This window comes from Didymella exigua (assembly GCF_010094145.1).
Source record: "Didymella exigua CBS 183.55 unplaced genomic scaffold M421scaffold_4, whole genome shotgun sequence".
NCBI classification, from domain to species: Eukaryota; Fungi; Ascomycota; class Dothideomycetes; order Pleosporales; family Didymellaceae; genus Didymella; species Didymella exigua.
The window spans coordinates 813,924-834,179 of record NW_022984778.1 but is presented as its reverse complement, the minus strand read 5'-3'; the positions used below and the strand labels follow the sequence as shown (position 1 = coordinate 834,179).

General features: G+C 56.4%; 11 protein-coding genes across 11 annotated transcripts; 4 read left to right on the top strand and 7 right to left on the bottom strand.

The window, feature by feature from the left end:
• Window positions 1-374: 374 nt before the first annotated feature.
• Window positions 375-1,883, bottom strand: M421DRAFT_54894 (gamma-butyrobetaine dioxygenase; the record flags this gene model as incomplete). The annotated part of the gene is made up of 1 exon (XM_033595265.1): window positions 375-1,883. The coding sequence occupies one exon, from the start codon at window positions 1,881-1,883 to the stop codon at window positions 375-377; it is 1,509 nt and encodes a 502-aa protein (XP_033452568.1).
• A 250-nt stretch (window positions 1,884-2,133) lies between these two features.
• Window positions 2,134-3,218, top strand: M421DRAFT_98466 (mitochondrial deoxynucleotide carrier; the record flags this gene model as incomplete). Its single annotated transcript, XM_033598619.1, has 3 exons — window positions 2,134-2,166; window positions 2,228-2,280; window positions 2,342-3,218. The coding sequence occupies 3 exons, from the start codon at window positions 2,134-2,136 to the stop codon at window positions 3,216-3,218; spliced, it is 963 nt and encodes a 320-aa protein (XP_033452567.1).
• Window positions 3,219-3,417: 199 nt separating this feature from the next.
• Window positions 3,418-5,455, bottom strand: M421DRAFT_54420 (uncharacterized protein; the record flags this gene model as incomplete). Its single annotated transcript, XM_033595222.1, has 2 exons — window positions 3,418-5,136; window positions 5,186-5,455. 2 exons carry the CDS (start codon window positions 5,453-5,455, stop codon window positions 3,418-3,420), a joined length of 1,989 nt encoding a protein of 662 aa, XP_033452566.1.
• Window positions 5,456-5,736: 281 nt separating this feature from the next.
• On the bottom strand, window positions 5,737-8,083 carry M421DRAFT_417043 (fumarate reductase). The gene is made up of 4 exons (XM_033591304.1): window positions 7,824-8,083; window positions 7,699-7,767; window positions 7,409-7,646; window positions 5,737-7,360 (listed from the first exon to the last, which is right to left on the bottom strand). The coding sequence occupies exons 1-4, from the start codon at window positions 7,855-7,857 to the stop codon at window positions 5,800-5,802; spliced, it is 1,902 nt and encodes a 633-aa protein (XP_033452565.1). The 5' UTR covers window positions 7,858-8,083; the 3' UTR covers window positions 5,737-5,799.
• A 939-nt stretch (window positions 8,084-9,022) lies between these two features.
• Window positions 9,023-9,804, bottom strand: M421DRAFT_54660 (Ctr copper transporter; the record flags this gene model as incomplete). Its single annotated transcript, XM_033595244.1, has 4 exons — window positions 9,023-9,137; window positions 9,190-9,337; window positions 9,451-9,652; window positions 9,724-9,804. The coding sequence occupies 4 exons, from the start codon at window positions 9,802-9,804 to the stop codon at window positions 9,023-9,025; spliced, it is 546 nt and encodes a 181-aa protein (XP_033452564.1).
• Window positions 9,805-9,994: 190 nt separating this feature from the next.
• Window positions 9,995-11,116, top strand: M421DRAFT_417041 (3-HAO-domain-containing protein). The gene is made up of 2 exons (XM_033591303.1): window positions 9,995-10,249; window positions 10,294-11,116. The coding sequence occupies exons 1-2, from the start codon at window positions 10,101-10,103 to the stop codon at window positions 10,940-10,942; spliced, it is 798 nt and encodes a 265-aa protein (XP_033452563.1). The 5' UTR covers window positions 9,995-10,100; the 3' UTR covers window positions 10,943-11,116.
• M421DRAFT_289162 (uncharacterized protein) lies at window positions 10,977-13,242 on the bottom strand. The gene is made up of 4 exons (XM_033589007.1): window positions 13,043-13,242; window positions 12,531-12,994; window positions 11,164-12,486; window positions 10,977-11,116 (listed from the first exon to the last, which is right to left on the bottom strand). Exons 1-4 carry the CDS (start codon window positions 13,202-13,204, stop codon window positions 11,011-11,013), a joined length of 2,055 nt encoding a protein of 684 aa, XP_033452562.1. The 5' UTR covers window positions 13,205-13,242; the 3' UTR covers window positions 10,977-11,010.
• A 99-nt stretch (window positions 13,243-13,341) lies between these two features.
• M421DRAFT_417040 (uncharacterized protein) lies at window positions 13,342-14,683 on the bottom strand. The gene is made up of 2 exons (XM_033591302.1): window positions 14,498-14,683; window positions 13,342-14,448 (listed from the first exon to the last, which is right to left on the bottom strand). The coding sequence occupies exons 1-2, from the start codon at window positions 14,606-14,608 to the stop codon at window positions 13,630-13,632; spliced, it is 930 nt and encodes a 309-aa protein (XP_033452561.1). The 5' UTR covers window positions 14,609-14,683; the 3' UTR covers window positions 13,342-13,629.
• Window positions 14,684-16,058: 1,375 nt separating this feature from the next.
• M421DRAFT_1957 (uncharacterized protein) lies at window positions 16,059-17,263 on the top strand (the record flags this gene model as incomplete). The annotated part of the gene is made up of 4 exons (XM_033588056.1): window positions 16,059-16,206; window positions 16,255-16,594; window positions 16,647-16,768; window positions 16,815-17,263. 4 exons carry the CDS (start codon window positions 16,059-16,061, stop codon window positions 17,261-17,263), a joined length of 1,059 nt encoding a protein of 352 aa, XP_033452560.1.
• A 489-nt stretch (window positions 17,264-17,752) lies between these two features.
• M421DRAFT_54187 (uncharacterized protein) lies at window positions 17,753-19,054 on the bottom strand (the record flags this gene model as incomplete). Its single annotated transcript, XM_033595193.1, has 2 exons — window positions 17,753-18,385; window positions 18,452-19,054. The coding sequence occupies 2 exons, from the start codon at window positions 19,052-19,054 to the stop codon at window positions 17,753-17,755; spliced, it is 1,236 nt and encodes a 411-aa protein (XP_033452559.1).
• Window positions 19,055-19,483: 429 nt separating this feature from the next.
• M421DRAFT_98458 (uncharacterized protein) lies at window positions 19,484-20,164 on the top strand (the record flags this gene model as incomplete). The annotated part of the gene is made up of 2 exons (XM_033598618.1): window positions 19,484-19,565; window positions 19,614-20,164. The coding sequence occupies 2 exons, from the start codon at window positions 19,484-19,486 to the stop codon at window positions 20,162-20,164; spliced, it is 633 nt and encodes a 210-aa protein (XP_033452558.1).
• Window positions 20,165-20,256: the final 92 nt, after the last annotated feature.

The window sequence follows — 20,256 nt, the reverse complement described above, 5'->3', positions numbered from 1 at the left end:
GAACATGCCGACTGTCAAGAGTCTCCTCGTTCGTTACTGCCTTCGTCCTCCTGGTTGCGATTTGCTACCGCGGATAAACAAGGAGGCGATCGAGAAGTATGCGCGGACGCGAAATTTGCAGCTCGTTTTCGAGGAGGTTGTGGTGTCGGAATCGAGAGTGGCTTGAGCTGGAGGAACGAGAAGGCGCGACCAAGCCGAATGGGAGTGGCCTTGGGAAAAGCTGTCATGAGAACGTAGCTTCTTGCATCTGCATTGCTGCACTGTGCGTCTAATGCTATCCACAAAAGAAAATCCTGACAAAGTTCTACGACATTCGATGCCCACACGCGCTATGCACCCCCAACACCAAACAATGCAACTCTCAAGCTCAACTCCTACTCTCCCTTGACAGCATACCGCACCGTCCCCTCAGCATTCCAGTTCCCCTCATACCTCTCCTGAAGGACCCTGAGTTTACTGAAGAAAACATCATCATCCACATACGCGCCCTTCAACCACCTCTCGCCCTTGGTCGCATCAAACGCGCGCCTCGCATGCAGTACTCTCCTATTATCGAAGATGACACACTCGCCCTCATTCAGTCTATACTCGTACAAGTTCTCCTCGGCGCTGAGGAGCTTCTCGTACGCCTTGCTCGCGGCGATGAATGAGCGGAAGGAGGTCTGGCTATTACTTCCGATGCGGGCTTCGAAGGGTGCCTGAAAAGGCGGGCTCCAGTTCACGCGGCGGATGGCTAGGTTGGTGGGCTCGCTGTACTTTGGATACGGAAAGAGTTCTATGACGGGGCGGGTGAAGTGGTAGTGGTGCGTGGGATGGTGGTAGTGGTACGTGACGGGGAAGGTGCAGAGGGTGCGGAAGTGGAACGCCGAGAAGCGCTGCAGTTGGTGGACGGCGTTGAAGGCGTCGCTGAAGAAGGATTCGCCGCCGGGTGTGCGGGCGCGCAGCGAGTGCAGCAGCTGCAGGTGCGGCGGGTTCGACGTGTATAGCAGATCCATGTGCAGCCCTAGGAACTGGGGCGTGTAGGCGATGTTCTCAGCTTTGGCTTTGGATCGCACGTCCCATGTGCGGCCGTAGAAGGTGTCTTTGAGGTTGCCGATGCGCTCGGAGAGCTTGACGACTGATTCTTCGGACTCGGGCACGTTCTTGATGAAGAGGAGGCCATATTTGTGCAAGTGCGTCAGAGCGTCGTAGAGCACCTCGTCTTGGGCCATGTAGTCGTTGTAGTCTAGCCACTTGTTGTCCCGTGTGATTCTCTGCTTGTCCCATAGCACTCGGTCATCGTTTCGTACACCGCCTCTTAGTTCGACTTCTTGGTGGATCGCTCGTCGTAGCCAGTCAATCGAATGTCGTGTGCGGTGATCTGCTCCATATCCCTTGACGTCGTTTTTCCACTCGAGCTCAATTGAAGACCCTATTTCTTCATCCTCGACGAGCTTGTAGCTCCCTTCTAGATCATCTGGAATGTCTGATGTCTGGAAGACTTTCTGCTTGCTATGCGGGTCTTTGCACTGCAAGCACGAGCAGCTGTCCCGCAAGAACGCAGTATCGAAGACTCGAGCATTTCCGTCGATTTCCACTGCAACGTGTCTGGCAGGAGCACCGTCGACCTGTCCAACATCCGACTCTTCTGGAACTGGGAATTCCTGGGCTGCCTTTTCTGCGAGTTCCTTCTCTTGCTGCTCCCTGACCTGCAGCTTGCTCTGCCGATGGGGGCCGTCAATCGCGGGGCTCCATTCCGCCTGCTCCGCCGAGCTCGCGGACTTGCTCCAGAACGCGCCGAACGAAAAGTGTCTTCTCTGCACCGAAGTGGCAGAGCGGTATCTCGGTGCAATTCTCCGCGCAGTTCGCAGGGCGGGCAATTTGGTGGTGACGTTCAATGACATGATGCGCGAGGGAGCTCGAGTGCAGCCAGAAATCCGGGGGACCTCACTGGGGATATTTCATACGCCGAACGCAACAATTCCGTCCGACGACCGAGGCGCGCGTTTCCTTCTCGACCGCGCACGCCCAGAATCGAGCCTTTTCTCCGGAATCTCCCACTGCCTGTCCCACGCGTGACGCCGGCAGATAGCATCGCGCGGGAGCGCCACGTGTGCGCCACTGTGGTACTTCGGCCATTGAGCTGCTGGGCGCATGTCTGAGGGTGTCGCTCAGCTCAAGCATGAGGTACGCGCCGGTGTCGTTGTGGTGTAGTCGCTCGCATGTCGTGAGCTAACAACCGCCCCAGGGCTCGCAGCGACAGGTAGTGGTGGCCGGCGCTGTCGCAGGCCTTGTGTCGCGGTACGTCCACACTGCCATGGCGCAGACGTCCGGCATACCCGCAGTATTCTAACGACCACAGCTTCGTCATAGCCCCCCTCGATGTTGTCAAGATCCGGCTCCAGCTTCAGATCCACTCGCTCTCCGACCCGCTGAGTGTGCAGGGCATCAATGGCCCCGTCTACAAGGGAACGCTGGGCACGCTCCGGCAGATCCTGCAGCATGAAGGCGTGACCGGGCTGTGGAAGGGCAACATCCCCGCCGAGCTGATGTACCTGGCCTACGGCAGCATCCAGTTCTCCGCGTACACGTATGCGTCGTCGCTGCTGGAGCATCCCGATGTGCCCGTCCGCCTCCCCGGGTCGGCCGTCAGCTTCCTCAGCGGCGCTGCGGCCGGCGCTGCGGCAACCACGGTCACGTACCCGCTGGATCTGCTGCGCACGCGCTTCGCTGCGCAGGGCACCGAGCGCGTGTACAGCTCAATCGCAGCGTCTGTGAGGCAGATTGCACAGCAAGAAGGTCCTGCGGGCTTCTTCCGCGGACTTGGTGCTGGCGTGAGCCAGATCGTGCCATACATGGGTCTCTTCTTTGCCAGCTACGAAGCGCTGAAGCCGCTTGTAGCAGAGTCGCCGGTTTCCTTGCCGTTTGGCACGTCCGACGCCGCTGCAGGCGTGATTGCCAGCATCCTTTCCAAGACCGCCGTGTATCCGCTCGATACAACGCGCAAGCGTCTCCAGGTGCAGGGGCCGATGTTGACGCGCTACGTTCACGGCAATATACCCGAGTACAAGGGCGTTATCAGCACTGTGTTGAGGATATGGAGGCAGGAGGGGAGACGAGGCATGTACCGTGGGCTGACGGTCAGCCTGATCAAGGCTGCGCCTGCGAGCGCCGTTACTATGTGGACATATGAACGAGCCATGGCAGCCATGCTGGCTTGGGAAGACGCGCGAACATAGGTCGCCGAGAGCCCATCACATGCACAGGTCAGGGTTCAATGGATCAGTTGATCGAGCGTAATACGTACCACTGCAATTCATTGCACGAATCAATCTTGAGGCCATAGAATCGATCACGGAAGCTCGAAATATGCTATATGTACAACATGTCAACACTCCACCGTAACGCCGATGCTCTAATACACATACAGACCGACACTCACCCGTGCCAGATCAACCAAAAGTACCAACCCAAACCACAGACCATGACTGTGCCCAAGCTACTCTTCAGCTCCTGTCTGAAAAGCGCGAACCCCTTCTTTCTGGGCTTGCTCTTCGTGCTCACGCTCCCGTAGGTCTTGACGTCCTTCTTCTCCTCGTCGCCGTAGAAGCCGGCATGCTGCACAAGTGGAAGCGAATACGTTGTGCCCTGCTGGTGCGGCATGGGATTCGGCAGCCCATAGCCGTTCAACGGAGAAGCGGTGCGCGGGCGCGCCGACGCGTTGCGGACTTGTAGACTGCCGTTTGCGTTTGATGATGTGGACGAGTTGGAGGAGTGCAAAGCCTCGTCTGCAAAGCGATGTGCTGCTTTATCCGTCTCAGGGGTGCGTGTCGTCGGTAGAATGGGGTCGTCCGCCGTCAGAGGCGCGCTGAGGAGGAGATTGAATGCGACAAGTGCGGCACGTAAGCTTAGCAAGAGTAGTGTGAGTCCGAACAGCGCGGCGTAGCGGAAAAATATTCCCAGCTGGTCGGGCAAGAGACACAGATGCGTCTGCAGCGTCTTGCTCATGTCACCTTTCAGCGGCTTCCCACTCTTGTCTACGGGGTTCCACATGCTCACCAGCACGAATCCTGGACGTCGAACGCCCATCGCCCAGCTGATGCTCTTGACTGTGATCTCCTTGATGCCCCCGCCGCCAGACGCATACCCGCGATGCGTCAGCTCGCAATAATCGTGGTCGTCGCCCGAGAAGGCGTATCTGATATCACCGATCTTGCTGGCGACATCGGCGCTGATCTCCTTGTTCATGACATTCTGGTACTGGTAGCCACCGCTGACGGAGATCGCATTGCGCTCGTCGTGCTCGAGAGGGTCGTTTTGGCCTGCGGGCGGAGGCGTCGGGGGCCAGTGTTCGCGCAGGGGGCCGCAGGGTGTGCCTGAGCTACGGTAGAGGGGCACGTGAGTGAGGAGGATGGTAGGAAATTCTGTGACTTCGTCGTTGGCGTGGGGCAAGGTCGCTTTCGCAAAGTCTTGCGACTCAATCTCGCGGTGTGGGAAGCCTGGATAGGGCCTGAGGCCTTGCTGGACTCGGAGCTCCCGCTGGATTTGCTTGCGCTTCTGCTCTTTCGCGCCGGCGAGAAAATCGACAGTCGGTTTCCACAGCTCTTCGACATCCTGAGAGGACGGCACCCCTAATGCGCTGAGCGAGACGCTGTCTATGGAGACAAAGGTGTGGTTTCCTATCACATCGATCCTATTGCCGTCCCCAAAGTATGCGTGGAACCTGTCGCGCACTCCAACCTGGACTCCTTTTGCGAAGCCAAGGTCATGGTTTCCTGGCAGGCTGCTGATGAGTTTCCTCCCCGGCTGTCCATGGCGTGGCTTCAGACCTCCGTCGCCCCAGTGCTCGAAGAATATGTTTCCAAAACGGCGGTACTCGTTCATCCAGTAATTGTCCCCATACTGCTGGTATTGCTTCTCGGGCGACTTCGTTGTTCGCGTGGACCATTCGCGGCCGCCGTCGAACAGATCACCGAGAAAAAAAACAGTGTCGGGGTAGAGCTCGGTCTGTATACGAGAGTAGGCGCGGCGCATGTACTGGTCGGTATACTTCATGGTGAGCGGGTTGAGAGGCCATGGCCGGCCGGGGTAGGTGTGCGGGTCAACGAGTTGCGGGTCGGCGACAAAGACGAGTCTGTGAGGATTGGCTCCTATTTCCTAGAGCGCGGTCAGTCCTGCCTGTAGATGCACTCAGTTGCTGACATACCCAGCTCTCCCACGCGTCCCAATTGCAGCTCCCTACTGCGCTGTCGAAGGCGCCCCTCTCGCCCCAGTATACCACAACCCACCATATCACCACCAGCGTGTTCGCCAAGCCGAACAGCCTCTTCCATCGTCCTTGGGTGACTGTGCTCTGCGCAAATGGCTTTGCTCTGTACAACAAGAAAGCGCGCGCGGTTCGGTATGTCTGGCCGGCGAAGCTGTCCGGCTCCTGGTATGCGCCCACGGGGACACCATAGTCGTCGTACTCGGTCATTGTCCAAGTGAAGAGTGGCGGCGATGCCAGCGCGGCATTTTTGCTGTCGTAAGAGTCGACGTAATGCGGTGGGCTGCGATGCGCGAGAAATTGTGAGCTTGCGTGGCCGCTGGAGCCCCGAGGTTTGGGATTCACTTTGGGGAAGCCGCCAGGGTCTCATGCATTCCGCAGATCGACGGCTAGCCACTCCTGCGAGCATATTCGCATGCACATGCATTCGGCATGCTCGTGTCGTGCTGCGGTCATTTTCACACTCGCAACATCGGGTATCGTAATTATTGATCATGCAAAGGATATCATTCAGGAACATGCTAGAAGTACACTACACACAACATCGTCGCCGTCTAGTACTCGAGTGTGACCTCCTGGCCCTTGACCTTGCCAATGACAATCTCCGGCGCGTACTTGGGGATCACCTCGTCGTCGTGGAGCATCTCAAACTCCTCTGACGCGTCCTTGCCCATGTGGCTGAAGAGCGCCTGAGGACCACCGGGGTGCTCATCAGTCCAGTTAGTGACATCCATGACGATGCCCTTGACTGCGATCCACAGATCGTCCTTCTTGTTGTGCTTGGCGATCTCCTCGAGTGTGAACTCCTTGTCAGGGATGGTGAATTTGGCCGGCTGGCTAGGCTTGGTGACCTTGCCAGGGTCCTTCGAATCGCCATCGCTCTTCATGACAGGTGCTGCTGAAATCTGTGACTGCTGTGCTACCTTGTCGCTACCAGAGATCTGCGCCTGAGCACCACTGCCCCACTCCACGGAGATCTTTCCAGGTGTGCTGGGGTCGATGTGGAGGGAGATCTGACCGAGACGGGAAACGGCTGACCCGCCAGCGTTGTTGAGTGCCTGCTGGAAGAGGAACTTGGATGCCGAGTCACCAGCAACGCGACCGTACACAACACAGCCAAGCAGCGAGGAGCCACCGAGGCGGTTGGCACCGTGTACACCACCAGCCAGCTCACCGCAGACAAACAGACCATCGAATGGCTTTCCCTGGTCGTTCAAGCACTGTGCCTGGTCGTTGATCTCGATACCACCCATGGTGAAGTGGAGAACGGGTTCCATCAACGCAACATGGAATGTGTCGTTGATGTCAAACGGCAAGTTGTGGAAGTACTTCTTGCCCCATGTGTCCTTCTTCTCCCCCTTAGCAATGGCGTTGTAGCTTGTGAACTCCTCCTGGAGCTGCTCAGGCTTGATGCCGATCTCCTTAGCAAGCTCCTTGCCGGACATCTTCTTCATCAGGCCACGGCCGGAGTAATGCCTTGTGTGGAAGTCAAGCACGTTGGAAGCCTTGGAGTTGAGGACAAGGCGGATGGGCCACTGGCCCTTCTCCTTCTCCTCCCACATCTTGCCCGAGACGTAGTCACGGTGACCAAGGTCGTCGCAGAAACGCTGACCCTTGCTGTTGAGAAGGATACCACCCTCACCACGAAGAGCCTCAGCAGCCAAGAACTTAGTCTTGGCGGTAGGGTCTTTGGGGTCAACGAGACCTGTAGGGTGAACCTGGACTTTGTCCATGTCGATGCCCTGGGCACCGACCTTCATCAACATCTTGTGTCCGTCACCGGTGGCATGGGCACCGTTGGTGGTCGAAAGATCGAATGTGTCGGGCCTCCACTTCTTGAGCAGAGAGTCCTCTGTGAAGTCGGCTGCGTAACCACCAGTTGCGAGGATGACGGGACCCTCAATTGTTGTCTCCTCGCCGCCAAACACGTACGTAACACCAGTAGTGCGGTTACCGTCCATGTTGACTTTGGTGACCTTGGCCTTCTTGACAAGCTGAACGCGCTCGGGCTCGGCCTCGGCCAACTCCTCGAATCGCTGCATCAGGGCGTAGGTGATGGCCATACCGGGGAACTTGGCATCGTGACCACGGTGGGTACGGGGGAAGGAGTGGCCACTGATTTCGTCAGTACATGTGAGATTTCGCTTCTCGGATGGAACGTACCCGAGACGAGATACGAGAGTCAGGTCAAGGTTGAAGACATCCTGCAGCCACTCGACGGCTGCGGCGGACTTGTAGGTCAAGACCTTGATCAGGTCGGGCCTGGCCTTGTCTCGCGCAGACTTCAATGTGTCCTCGTAGAACTGCTTGACGCTGTCACCGATCTGGTGGTCAACTTGTGTCCTTGTAAGGGCACCGTTGATACCGGATGTGGCCTTGGTGGAGTTGCCTCCCATGAAGTCTGATATCGAGTCAGCGCTTTCGGTCTTGCTCACATCCCGTTCAAAATTCACTGTTCTTGTCTAGCAGGACGACATTGCCGCCAGCCAGGTAGATGGTGTGAGCCGCGCTCAAGCCGGACACTGCGAGAAACGTTAGCTGTGCACATGACAGTGTCTAGTGCGGGAGAGATGCTTACGGCCAGCGCCAACAACGATAACCTTCGCAGCCATTTTGGTAGATGCAAATGCGAAGAAGGTAAGGGAAGAGAAAGTCTAGCGGACGCAAACGCGGATGGAAAAGTGCGGAGATCGTAGCCTTTGTATGAGCGGTGGCAGTTCCCTGCACACTCTCGGTGCCGAGGCTATGTGGAGAAGGTCTGGGAATGCGCCAGTGTCAGCGCAAGCGGGTCTCCCCAGTGCAGGCGGCGCCACCAGCCAGTGAAATGCGAGCTGTTTGTAGGCTGGGGTCCGGCAAGCCGAATATGCTCTCTGCCCCCGTGATGCGTCTTAGGGTTTCAGACACGCAGCGCTGTTGTCCTCGCATGTGAAGATGCAAGACTCGGTCGTCGACCACATGACGCCCGATTTGCGATGCTGTGGTTGGCTGGATGCACCTCAGATGGACGCTGACAACGGGGCGTCGAGAATCCGGGGTGCAGTCCTCTTCACATGTAGGCTCACATGTGAACCCGGATCTGGCAAAATGTATGATAGCATCAAAAGGTCTCGACAATCGCGACTGCAAGTGCCTCCCTGCCTGTCTCCTGGTTTGTTACACACTTACAGCATCTCGCAGTAATCGCCGGCTCTGGCAACTTCGCCCGCTTCATAACATCGCTGCCACTTCAACAGCCGGCCGGTGTTTGCTCTACCAAAACGCATCTTACGGGCTACATTGCCTTTTCCGCAGGTCGAGTTCCTCTCCACTAGAACCCTGTACACATTCTCAACACGGATATAGCGTGCAATCTTGCAGACAAATATTAGCCGCCTTTCGTTGAACCGATGGATCTCGAATTTCTGGGGAACCTCGGTGCAGTTCGTACCGAGCAAGCGAGTCAATGCTCATGCGGCTGCTCGGGTGTACTCATGGCGACCTGAAACGGCGACTCGAGCATCCGAGCTGATGCCTGCTGCAGATAAATCACTGCTCGTATGCTGACTTGGATATTGATTATTTAATTCGGCATATGTCCAAACGCCAAATCACTACGCTAAGCTGTCGATCGCGCGTTTCTCACACCACACGCCGGATACTGAAGGAAAGGGTAGCTCTCGGAGGGAACACCGCACGAGCGTAGACTGTTGATGCAAATGCCTGCACCCCGTCTATTCAAAGCGCTTCTGAAAATGTTCCAAATGTTCTTACTGCACGAAGCGCCGATTGCTGTGCATGCTAGTGGCAAGCAGCCGACCTCGTAGGGCTCGAGTTTGCAAAGAGCAAGTAACCGACAAATGCTCCAACAGCAACAGCCAGCATGATCCAGCCATTGTATGTCATGAACAACAACCTACACACATTAGTCGCCCGTGACAGGTCCGAGAACAGGAGCCAGAGCTTACATGATGAAGAATGAATAGAAGACTTGCACAGCATACAGCGCCGCCTTGACAAGCTTGGCCTGCCGCTCCGCGTTGCTCCCCGCATTTCTTCCTGAGTGAAGCAATGAGCTCGATTCATCGGTCGTGTGCACATCTTTCGCGCGTTGGACTCAGCTGTCGTTCCCACAGACGGTAGACATAGCAAGGAAAGCCCTCATCACCCGTGCGACAGCAGCACCCGTGCGCAGTGACGAGCCCACCAACGGAAGTATTGAGACTCACCTCGAAGATCGTCACCACCTCGCCGTCCCTCAAGCGCCTTGCTCGAGTGAGCTTCGTACCGCCGAGACGCCTCGCGCACTGCCTCGTAACCGGCAGTGAGCAGGATGATGCCGACGAGGGCAACGACGAGCGAGAAGGTGCCGCTGACGTGCCAGCTGCGGAAAACGATGCAGAGGTCGGTCGTGTCCCAAGTGAACAGCATCTGCTGGTGTCAGCACCGGATTATCCGATAGTCTGAAGCTCTGCAGCTCCAGCACAAGCAGTGCAGCGTACGTTCATGTTGCACTTGTGACCCTGGTCCATGCCGGGCATGTCGTGGTCCATGTGGCCGTGATCCATGTGGCCGTGATCCATGTGAGAGTGGTCCATTTTGTCGTTGGCCTATTCTGCTGCGAATGTGGGAGGAGTGATGTGGTGCGCTCTGGCTGCGAAGGGGTTACGATGTATCGTATCGCGCGTGTCGCACGATAGAGGCATCCCTGCACCCCGCGTTGTGAGCACATTTCGTGGGAGCTACAGCTAGCTATCGAAATCGATGACAATAGCAATCTGCTTACAAGCCCATGACACGCGCCACACAACAGAAAGATCCATGCAGCACTTCTGTAAGAGCCTGAAGTGTTGATACAAACATTGCAATGACAACGACCATGCGCTCTCTCCGCCCTGTTGTGCGCTGCTTCCAGTCTGCGACCCCACGCGCGCCCTTGCGGACCTCCGGGGCTATCACACCACAGCGTCACTTTTCCCGCACAACACCAGCCCGCCTTCTCGCGGCGCCTCTAAACGTGCCGAGATGGTACTGAACCCCTGCAATGTCCCAAACATTACTGACGAGCTTAGGATATCAGAGAACTCGCACATGCTGAAGCCCCCGATCAACAACTACTGCGTCTACAACGACAATGTAACCGTCATGATCGTCGGCGGTCCCAACGAGCGCACCGACTACCACATCAACGAGACCGCCGAATGGTTCTACCAACACAAAGGCTCCATGTTGCTTAAAGTCGTCGACGAGAACCAGTTCCGCGACATCCACATCCACGAAGGCGACATGTTTCTGCTGCCGCCGAACATACCCCACAACCCCGTCAGATTCAAGGACACTGTGGGCATAGTGCTGGAGCAGCACAGACCAGAAGGTAGTTTGGATCGGTTGAGGTGGTATTGCCAGAGCTGTGGTGAGAAGGTGCATGAGGCTGCTTTCCACTGCACGGATCTGGGGACGCAGATCAAAGATGCTGTGAATAAGTTCAAAGCGGATACCAAGGCGAGAACGTGCAGGAATTGCGGGACAATATGTGATACAGCGCCCTCGAAGGCAGGCGAGAAGCCTTTGAAGCCGGCCAAATCAGAGCAGACGGCAAAGGAGAAGCTGGAGGGAGATGCGAAGGATGACATAGCTGAGGAGAAGGGGAAGACCGCAGAGAAAGCGGAAGCAAGTGCGAAGACAAGTGATGGGGACAAAGTGCCTTTTCAGCCATCGTGAAGGTATCCACGGATAAGCTGAAGCAACAAGTCTGGTGTTTGTAATAGTAAATGTGCATATACACGACCTTATAGACCCTTCCACATGACCTTGGCGACGTGGTCGGTCTTCTTCTTAGTCGGTCTAAGAAGGCCCAGGTATTTGAGCTCCGCAAGAGCTCGCTGGAATAGTGCCCTGAAAGACTTATTAGAGCTTGATACCACCCGAGAATGAGTACATACATTGTTTTGGACTCATCATCATCGTCCTCGTCTCCGGCAATCGCCCTGAAGGCTGACCATAGATCGGTTACGTTGATCAGCGCTCCGGACTCAAGGTACATCTGGTACACAATTGCGGTGGCCGGCTGTGTAGCACCAAGAGCGGACTCCTTCCCGTCGACTCTGCCACAACAGTCGCAGCCCAGATAGTCGTGAGGAGATGCCATTGCACGCTCGACGGCAAATCGTGGCTTGGGCTGGAAGACTTCAATGTGCGGAGACTTGAGGTCATACATGAAGACTTCGGAGGAGGGAAGTGTTTGCGGGTCGATGAGGGCCATCTCGAAGAATGAAGTCAACTGGCCATGAACGCGTGTAACCAGATCAGAGTACGCTTGGTCCTGCTTAGACAGTGCCGCCTTGTGCTTCTCAAGCAGCACTTTCTGTGCGACGACTGTTGCGCGAACGCTGTCATTCTGGACATCGTGCTCTGTGCGCAATGGGGCAGAAGTGTCCTTTTGCGCGAGTATGCTGACAAACTCCTCCTGGATCGCGTTTACGTCCATGGTCGCAACCGCATCTTTGTGCCCGCGTTCATATGGTAGCGTTTTTTTACTCGAGAGCGTTCTCAACGTTGACAGAAGGTCCGCAAACTTGTTTGACGGTGTCTTCTTGAGGCTCAGCATTGTCTCGCGGAGAAGAGGTGAATCTGCAAGGTCTGCCGACGCTGCTCGTATCCAGATGGTAGATGCTTTGACATTTGGTGTCATCTGAAGAGCTTCTCGGACGCTAAAGAGTACGCTCACTGCGTGAGCCAGAAAGGAGAGCTTGTCTTGGGCTGAAGAGGTGTCGTGTATGACCTTGTCGAACAGTTCCTGATCCGATTCGAGCAAGGTGCGAACTCCGCGACAGGCAAAGTTTCCCTGCCCAAGTCTGGTCTCGATGTGCTGACGGAAAGATGGCAGGTTGCGCACTGCCTCGAGAGCATCCGCTTGAGTATCTTTGTACTTCAGTCCGTCGGTCAAGAAGACACTGGGAACACTAGCGTAGAAATGAGACATGTAAGCATATCTGAGGCCATCGCAGAAGTCTTGCACGTTCTGCACATAGTCTTTTTGTCGATCCAGCATGCGACGGCACAGTTGCGGGCCGATGAACAGGCTGTTGTTAAGGCTTGCAACAGTGGCACTGAACAACTTTTCGATGATGTCGTCAGACTGGGTAACGTCGAATCTTTCACCTTCAAGGTACCGAAGAGACTGCCCTGACAAGCGGTCTTCGAAGCTATCTGCTGACGTAGCAATACCAAACAGAAGCACGAATGGAATGCGATCAAGCCATGAGCTAGGTATGTTAGCTTCGTCGTGAGCTAATTCGCTGCGACTTACTGGAGCAGATCGATCAGATCAATCAATAACCCAGCGTCGAACGCTTCGCTGTCCTGGATGGTGACAACGACGCTTGACACCGGATTTTTCTTTCGCCATTCTTGGATGTGCCCAAGATCGTAGTTCAGGAGCCTTGGACCATATCTTGAAGGTCTAATTAATTGATCTAGGTCATCTTCGTCTTCATCCTCAACCCGCGATGTTGCTTTCTTCACTAGGTGCTTGAGCAATGTCTTCAGGTTCGGGCATTCGCCAGCGGTCAGTACAATATAAGCGCTGTTCGTGTCTGCTCGAATCTTGCGCCCCAGTCGCTCAAAGTAAGGTCTATGGGAGGCGATACTAGGTCCTGCGACGACTAGGCCTGTAGGTACGGCGAACTTTGGCTCGTCTGTTGATGACTCTGCTGTAGCGACGAAGTCAACAATGCTTCCTTGCGTGGCACTGTCCGCTTCTTCGAGAGCACCCTGTCAGAGGTTAGTCGTATAAAGTCCCTAAGCTCAACTTGGTATTACTTGAATGCGCTGTTCTTGCTTGGCCCACAGATCGCGATAAGTTTGTAGTCGCTCCTTTAGATGCGTTCGAAAACCGGCCTTCTCGATGCGTTGTCGCTTTGACGGTCTTTCTTCATCCTCGTTGTGTCGATATATGTAGCATCGCTGATGCTCAAGATCCATCGTTGGTTCCGTCGATGTTTGCAAACTTCAGGGTGTTGTTGGAGACGGATTGCCAGGGTCAACAAGGCAGCAGGCGCGATGGCGCTAGACGCGTGAGCACGGGAGCACGTGAAGCATCATGGCTTTGATTTATTGTCCTTCATTGTCATCTGATAAGACTCGTACGGCAAAAGCCCATTGGGAAGGTTTACAAAATCTTGTCAAGTTCTACTGGGTATCTTCACATCTAAAGCGCACCCCGCAAGCCTCGCCCTTACAAGTACCATGGCGAAATGCGTTTCCACTTGGCGACCCTCCGCGTTTGAACGAGCGCACATTAGCACCAACGTCCTTTGAACCGCGAAGTCTACGACACTTACTGGACAATCATTTAGCCTTGAACGCATTGGAACATGCAAGGAGTTCATAGCTCATCTTTTGCGAGCTCAATCGTGATCTTCCTCCGTGACACCTGGACAGCCTTCCAACTCCGCGTCAGGGTACTGGTAGCCGCAATACAGGCAATAGCGGAACTCTTCGCGCAGGTAGAGTAACACTTTCTGAAGTCGCTCGGTCACAGGGAGTGCCTCGAACTCGGCCAGCTCAGGATCCTCTGCTTCAAGATCGTTCTCCAATGTGGTGTAAAATGGCCTCAGATCCTCGCCCAATGCGACTTTTGTGTCGTTGTCTGTGTCGCCTTCGTCCGCTAACGTAGGCAAACGCGAGGCAAGACTGTTGTTCAGCTCCCGCCGCTGTTGTTTGTCTTGCTGTACCTCTACCCTCCTTCTTGCACGGGTGCGCCAGAGTACATTGATGTCCTCGAGGGGCTTGTTGCCAGGCTCTGAGGTACCTTTGTCTTCGGCGGCCTTCTCAGACAGTCGCTCAGCTGTACGTTGGGCATTGTCGAGGTCTCTCTCAGCCTTCTTCTCCTTCTGCTCTTGTCGCCGCACCTCGAGATAGTCGCCCTCTTCCTCTTTGGAGCGCTTTGCCAGTCGTTCTGCCTCTGCCCACTGCTCTCTAAATTTGCGCTTCTTCTCCGACTCCAGCCCAACGCCTCCCTTGTCCGCCTTGATATCGACCGCGATCGGTACTTTGCGCGCGTCTTCGGATTTGCCGAGTGTGTCGCCCTGCTTGAAGCCGAATTTAGCCATCATCTTGAATCCTTTATTGGTCTCTGGCAGTGCAGTCGCGAGTGCTTCTTCTCGCGCGGCCTCAGCCTCAGCCTCCTTTTCAGCTTTGGTCTTCTGTCGCGCTCTTGCTTCACCCTACAAACATGTCAGTTTATGCGCCGTACGGCCTCGAACCTGTACGCACCTCTTTGCGCTTGCGCGCGGCGCGCTGTAGTGATGTTTCGAATTTGGGACCTTTCGGCGCATCTTCGAACACCATGTTCATGTAGTCATCCTCCTCGTCTGATTGCGACATCTCGAAATTGTGGTTTCGGTGGTGGGTGTTGTGCAAGTCACCTATTGCAGCCTCCAAGAAATCTCACTGCGCGTCCCACTTGCCGGCGCGGTACCGTAGCGTCAACTGCTTGGCCCCGCGTTCCTGACAGCTTCCCCATACTCTTCTCTTGACGACATCTCTCCTGCTGCCTTGTTGAGATACGAACAATCAGGTGTCGCATACAAAATGCACTCGATCGGCACCTACTTGCCCTCCTTAGGCGGGTCACTACGCTCGACGCTGTCTTGGAAGCGAATCCTTGAAGGATTCAGTCAGCATCGAGGCCTTCTACCACGATAGTTGTTGTGTACGGCATCAGCCGGTCGGTTACGATGGAATCCTGCTTACACGACACGTGCCGAAACTTTGCATTGCCTTCTACTGTTGCGCCCTCGACTGTGACACCAATTCAAGCCCTATGTATACACGAGACAGCTCCCGAATCCCATCAGCAGGCTTTGCGCTCGGTTGGCATTATCCAAGGAGACTGGGTTGTCCGCTTTCTGGCTGTTTGTTGAGAATGAGGCCCTCCAATCCAACATTTGGCGCTCCTTCATGTGAAAAACTCTACCCGCGGCTTCAGCGTTCTTCGCTGCATCAACATTATTGAGTCCTAGCTCATGCTCCTTTCACGGCTTCTTATACAAGAAAAAGGCAATCTGGCTCAAAACAGGTGGGTCGCCGATCAGGAACGCTTCGGATTGGCCATGGACTAGGATCCCTCTCCACAGCGGGAACCTCTTGAACGCCTTCCATCCGCCAATTCCGGGGAGCGTTACAGGGGCTCTACATTTGGTGCCAATCCGGACCACACCTCCCCTGTCTCTTCATCAACCCTGCCACCAATTGTGCCAGACATGCCACGCCTCCCAATCAGGTCGGAAGTAACGAAAAAGAGGTGGATGCTGGCTTAGGATCTTAGCTTCCGAGGATTGAGCCACTCAGCGCGTCGTGGAACCATACGTTACACAAGACTGCTACAGTCTCAGTAGCAACAAGAAACATGTGTCAGTCGATCAAGCTGGCGCGTGCCTCGGCTTCGTACTGTTTGCGAGCATCGGTGGCAATCATCTCGGGGCCCTGCCACATTCAGCACTGGCGGCGGCATGTCATTCGTCTCACGCACCCTGTCAGTGACCGTGCCTCTATCGACATCCGTCTCTACCTTCGGCAGCGCGTCTGTATACGATTTGATCCGTAAGGATATCATGTGCTTCGATCTTCTACTCTGGAATCTCATAAGGGTCTCTTCCCCGCAGGTCTCCACTTCGTCTTCGGCTCTGGGGTAATTTGTATTTCAGTGTGAGCTGTTTCTCCCTCGTGTAACGATCTGTGGGTGGAACATCGCCTCGAGCATTCGGTCAAGACCTTTGTCAGCAAGGAACAGTTCACCCAGAGCCAACGTTGTCAAAGACACCACATCGACATCATGGACAAGACGCAGCGGCCGGTCACGGAGGAGGAAGTGTACACTTCGCCGCGAAAAGGAGGCGTCATGAACAAGCTGTACCCTCCTGGACCCAAGCCCGGCGCTGGAGGACGAGTAAAGAACCACTGCAGGAAGTTCTGGTGGTGCGGTAAGTCATGATGAGTACTCTATTCATGCAGATCCTGACATAAAGCAGACTGCCTCGTTTTGATTATCATCGTACTGGTCGTTGTACTACCGCTGATCTTTGTCGGCCTGCCGAAGAAGGCGCAGAAGGAGATCAATGCGTCCACTCTGGAGGTCACCAACATGGAAGTCACGAACCCTCAACCCGACTCTGTACATCTCAAGATCGACAACACCATCCGCAGCGACAGCAGTTACCACCCCAGGATCGAGACTTTCCGTGCTGGTCTGTCCCTCGAGGGCCAAGAGCCATTCATCTACATCGACATCCCCGAAGCAAAGTCTGAAGGCGTGACATACATCACCGTAGACCAGGTTGCGACCTTCGAAAGCGCCGACCGCTTCACCGCGTAAGCTTCTCATATATCGAGATAGCCCGAAAAACCTCCTAATACCCCACAGATACACCAAAGCCGTTCTCGCCAGCGAAGAGCTCACCATCGACCTCAGCGGCAAGACAACAATCCACATCTCAGGTCTGCCCTCAACAAAGGTCGACTACAACAAGAAGATCACCATGAAAGGTACCCCGGCCCCCTTCCGCATCGCGTCGCAGCACTAACGTGGCAGGTCTAAACCACCTCTCGGGCCTCACCATCAGCGACATCAAGATCCTGTCGGGCTCCAAGGAGATCCTTGCCGACGGCTCCAACATGGTGGGCACAGTGCACATCCCCAACCCGTCCGTCATGACGCTGGACCTGGGCAACGTCACGATGAACCTCGGCGTCGCGTCCAAGCCCATCGGGTATGCGCTGCTGCCGGACCTGGTGCTCCAGCCCGGCAACAACACGGTGCCGATGCAGGCCCGCGTCGACCAGGCCACGCTGATCACCATGATCATGGGCACGTACACGGACGGCATCCTGCCGCTGGAGATTGTCGGCAACAGCAGCGTCAAGGGAGCCCAGCATCTGGCGTACTACGAGGAGGCGATCAAGGCGAATACGATCAAGCTGGATCTGGATGCGGGGCCGGCGCTGAAGGCGCTGGGTATTAATGTCACGAGCTCTGCGTAGACGGGGGTGCATGTTGATTGACGGCGTGCTGAGAGTTGGCGAGTCATGGTGGAGAGTTGATGTGATACCTGAGCTATGATGAAAGCGTAATTAATAGTCTGTCTGCTTTAGACGCCTGTCTTCTGACGGCACTGGCGCGAGCGAGCGTAGAACTTGCTGTCATGGCCGTTGCTCCCCATGTGCCGTTGCTCCCCATGTGCCGTCTTGCTGATTGCAGCGTGAAGGACTCTGACCATGTTGGTGCGGGCCTGCTCTGGCAGCATTCTGAAGAGCGCCCATAGCGGCTCCCGTCTGGGTTCGTTTCGCCCGACACCTCGGTGCAAGGACCACCCGCGTTTGCGCTGGCTGGAGCCGATCGTCTCGTGTAGTGAGGCCGTGTCTGACGGTTACCGATCGGACAGGGCTTGATGCTGCATGTCGCTCGTTCTCTGCTCCATGCAGGCGCACCCCACCTCCCTACGAGCGGAACAGAGTCACTCCATCTCCAGCTCATCCCGCAGCAGCCACCCTATTCTTCTTCCCATCCCCGCCCTTGACAAACTCCACGGCTCTGTGTCTACGCTCCTCAAACCCCGCGCTCTCCCCCGTATGCCCTTCGACCCAGCAGGTCCTGCAGTACAGGTCGCCGTCGCAGCCCAGACACTTCAGCGTGGCGTCATCCTGGCAGATGATGCACCACGTGTCAATCTCCTCGTCCAGCTTGCTCTGCAGGTTGGACTGGACCTTGAGCGGCTTCTGGGAGGGCGCGAAGGAGGGTGCCGAGGGCAGGCCGAGGGCGTCGGTGTGCGGGCGTGCGAGCGCGGCGAGCCGGGCGGTGAAGGCGTCTTCGAGCGCTTGGGTCTCGTCGAGGGAGTCTGTGGGCTTGAGGGTTGTGGGCGCGGAGGGAAGGGTGAGGGAGGCGTCGTCTGCGGTGTCTCGGCCTGGGTTCTCGGGAGTCGATGGCGCTGGTTCGTGGTCAGAGTATGGGGGTGGTGGGGATGGCGGGTCGTATTTCTTGCTGATCTCGAGCTCGGCCATGATGCGTGCTATTACGTCGTCTGCTTCTTCGTCCTCGGTGAGCTTCTTGTTCGCGTCCTCGGTGGGCTTCTTGTTTGCGTCCTCGGTGGGCTTCTTGTTTGCGTCCTCGGTGGGCTTCTTGTTCGCGTCCTCGTCACTGTCGTCGCCTGCTTCGTCGCGCCTCGGTCCTACCGAGCCACTGCCGACATCGAACTCGACGCTCTCCCAGTCCGTTAGACCCGCGCCACTGCCTTCTCGACCGACTTTCTTGCGCGGCTGACCATCTTGCGGCCGATTGTTCTGCAGCTCCGGCAGCATCGACCTCATATCCTTGAGCAGCCTCCCAACATCCGCTTGCTCTTTCCGATCCATGTCCCATTCCTTCCTCTCACCAACAGCGCCATTAAGCTCCCCGAGCAGTTCTTCGAGACTCTTCTCGTCCTCGTCGTTGAACTCGACCGTGTTGCCGGCCACACCCTGCGCCACACCTTCCAAGTAGCCCGGCGCTCCAGGAGCTATGACGTTGTTCGAGGACGCTGTTCGCGACGGCCGCGGCGAGCTCGCAGGCGACGCTGAGCCCAGGCGTGCGAACCGCTCGGCGAGATGGTCAGTAGGGCGTGGGGCGAGACGGTCGGTAGGGCGTGGGGCGAGATGGTCGGTAGGGCGTGGGGCGAGATGTTCGGTAAGGCGTGGAGCGATGGAGGCATTGTACGTCGTATCGAGACTGACGCTGGACTTCTTGAGCGCGTGCAAGCGAGCGAGGAGATCGGCGTCCGCCGAGTTTGGGTCTGGCATGGTGACACGGGTCTGCTAGGCCGGAGCCGCTGCAGTAGTAGAGAGATGCGGTGTTGCATGTTCGAGAGCTCGGGGGTGCGGGGAGACCGGAGACCATGTGGGGGCTCCAAGAGCTGTCAGCCTCGCGGCGATGCACCCACCTCGGACTGCTCGTAGACGGGTCCAAGTGCTCAGTGCCAGGAATCTGCGCATCTGCACATTGCTAGAGCTCTGGTGTGCGATTCGAAGAGCATGTATTGCGCAATCGACAGCAACATCACGTCATGAGAGAGAGAGAGAGAGAGAGAGAGAGAGAGCGCTTCCGAAGCTACCCCTCTTGCGTCATCTCGAGTGCTCTCTACACCCCCTCTCTCTCTTGCCTCTCACACAACCTGACATCTCCAATTGCCTTTGAACCCCCCCTCTTCCCGACCTACTCGCCCCAGCAACATGGCGCTCGCACCCAAATTCGCCGGGCAGAAGCTCGCCGGCGCCGCCACGCAGCCCAAAGCCGTGCACACAATCGAGATCTGTATGCCGCACCAACCCACCCGGCACATTGCATGCTGACACGCGCGAGACCTCGACTACGTGTGCCCCTTCAGCGCCAAGCTGTTCGCAACGCTGTACAGCACGGCGCTGCGACAGACGCTGCTGGGCAAGTACGCAGGCCGCGTGGAGACCATCTTCCGGCAGCAGATCCAGCCGTGGCACCCGTCGTCGACGCTGGCGCACGAGGCGGGCTTCGCGGTGCTGAAAGTGCAGCCGGCGGCCTTTTACGCTTTCAGCGCCGCGCTGTTCGCCCAGCAGCGGGATTTCTTCGATGCCAGCGTTGTGCATGAGACGCGCAACGATACGTACAAGCGCCTGGCGCAGATTGCGGGCGGCGTCGGCGTGGATGCAAAGCGCGTGTACGAATTGCTGGAGATTAGCGATCAGCCGGATAAAGAGGGCGGGCTGAATGCGGGGAATGGCGTGACGGACTTTGTGAAGCTGCAGACCAAGTTCAACCGCGCGCAGGGCGTGCACGTCACGCCGACGGTCGTGTTTGATGGGGTTGTGAATAATGATATCTCGAGCAGCTGGACGGAGGAGCAGTGGGAGGAGTGGCTGGAGAAGAATGTGGCGTGACTGGATGGTGATGAGAGGCCGCGGTTGTAGGAAATGCAGTGATGGCAAGGCTGTCAGAAATGCAGCAACAAGTGGCAGACGGGATAGGTGAT

Excerpts from the sequence above, each read along its gene's own strand:
- M421DRAFT_417040 (XM_033591302.1), bottom strand. The coding sequence starts at position 14,608 with ATGTCGCAATCAGACGAGGAGGATGACTACATGAACATGGTGTTCGAA. Across the intron at positions 14,449-14,497 it reads CCGCGCGCAAGCGCAAAGAG|GGTGAAGCAAGAGCGCGACA; the intron begins GTGCGTACAGGT and ends ACATGTTTGTAG.
- M421DRAFT_289162 (XM_033589007.1), bottom strand. The coding sequence starts at position 13,204 with ATGGATCTTGAGCATCAGCGATGCTACATATATCGACACAACGAGGAT. Across the intron at positions 12,487-12,530 it reads GATCTGATCGATCTGCTCCA|CTCATGGCTTGATCGCATTC; the intron begins GTAAGTCGCAGC and ends TAACATACCTAG. Across the intron at positions 11,117-11,163 it reads GATGATGAGTCCAAAACAAT|GGCACTATTCCAGCGAGCTC; the intron begins GTATGTACTCAT and ends TAAGTCTTTCAG.
- M421DRAFT_417043 (XM_033591304.1), bottom strand. The coding sequence starts at position 7,857 with ATGGCTGCGAAGGTTATCGTTGTTGGCGCTGGCC. Across the intron at positions 7,647-7,698 it reads CGTCCTGCTAGACAAGAACA|ACTTCATGGGAGGCAACTCC; the intron begins GTGAATTTTGAA and ends ACTCGATATCAG. Across the intron at positions 7,361-7,408 it reads ACTCTCGTATCTCGTCTCGG|TGGCCACTCCTTCCCCCGTA; the intron begins GTACGTTCCATC and ends TGACGAAATCAG.
- M421DRAFT_417041 (XM_033591303.1), top strand. The coding sequence starts at position 10,101 with ATGCGCTCTCTCCGCCCTGTTGTGCGCTGCTTCCAGTCTGCGACCCCA. Across the intron at positions 10,250-10,293 it reads CCTCTAAACGTGCCGAGATG|GATATCAGAGAACTCGCACA; the intron begins GTACTGAACCCC and ends TGACGAGCTTAG.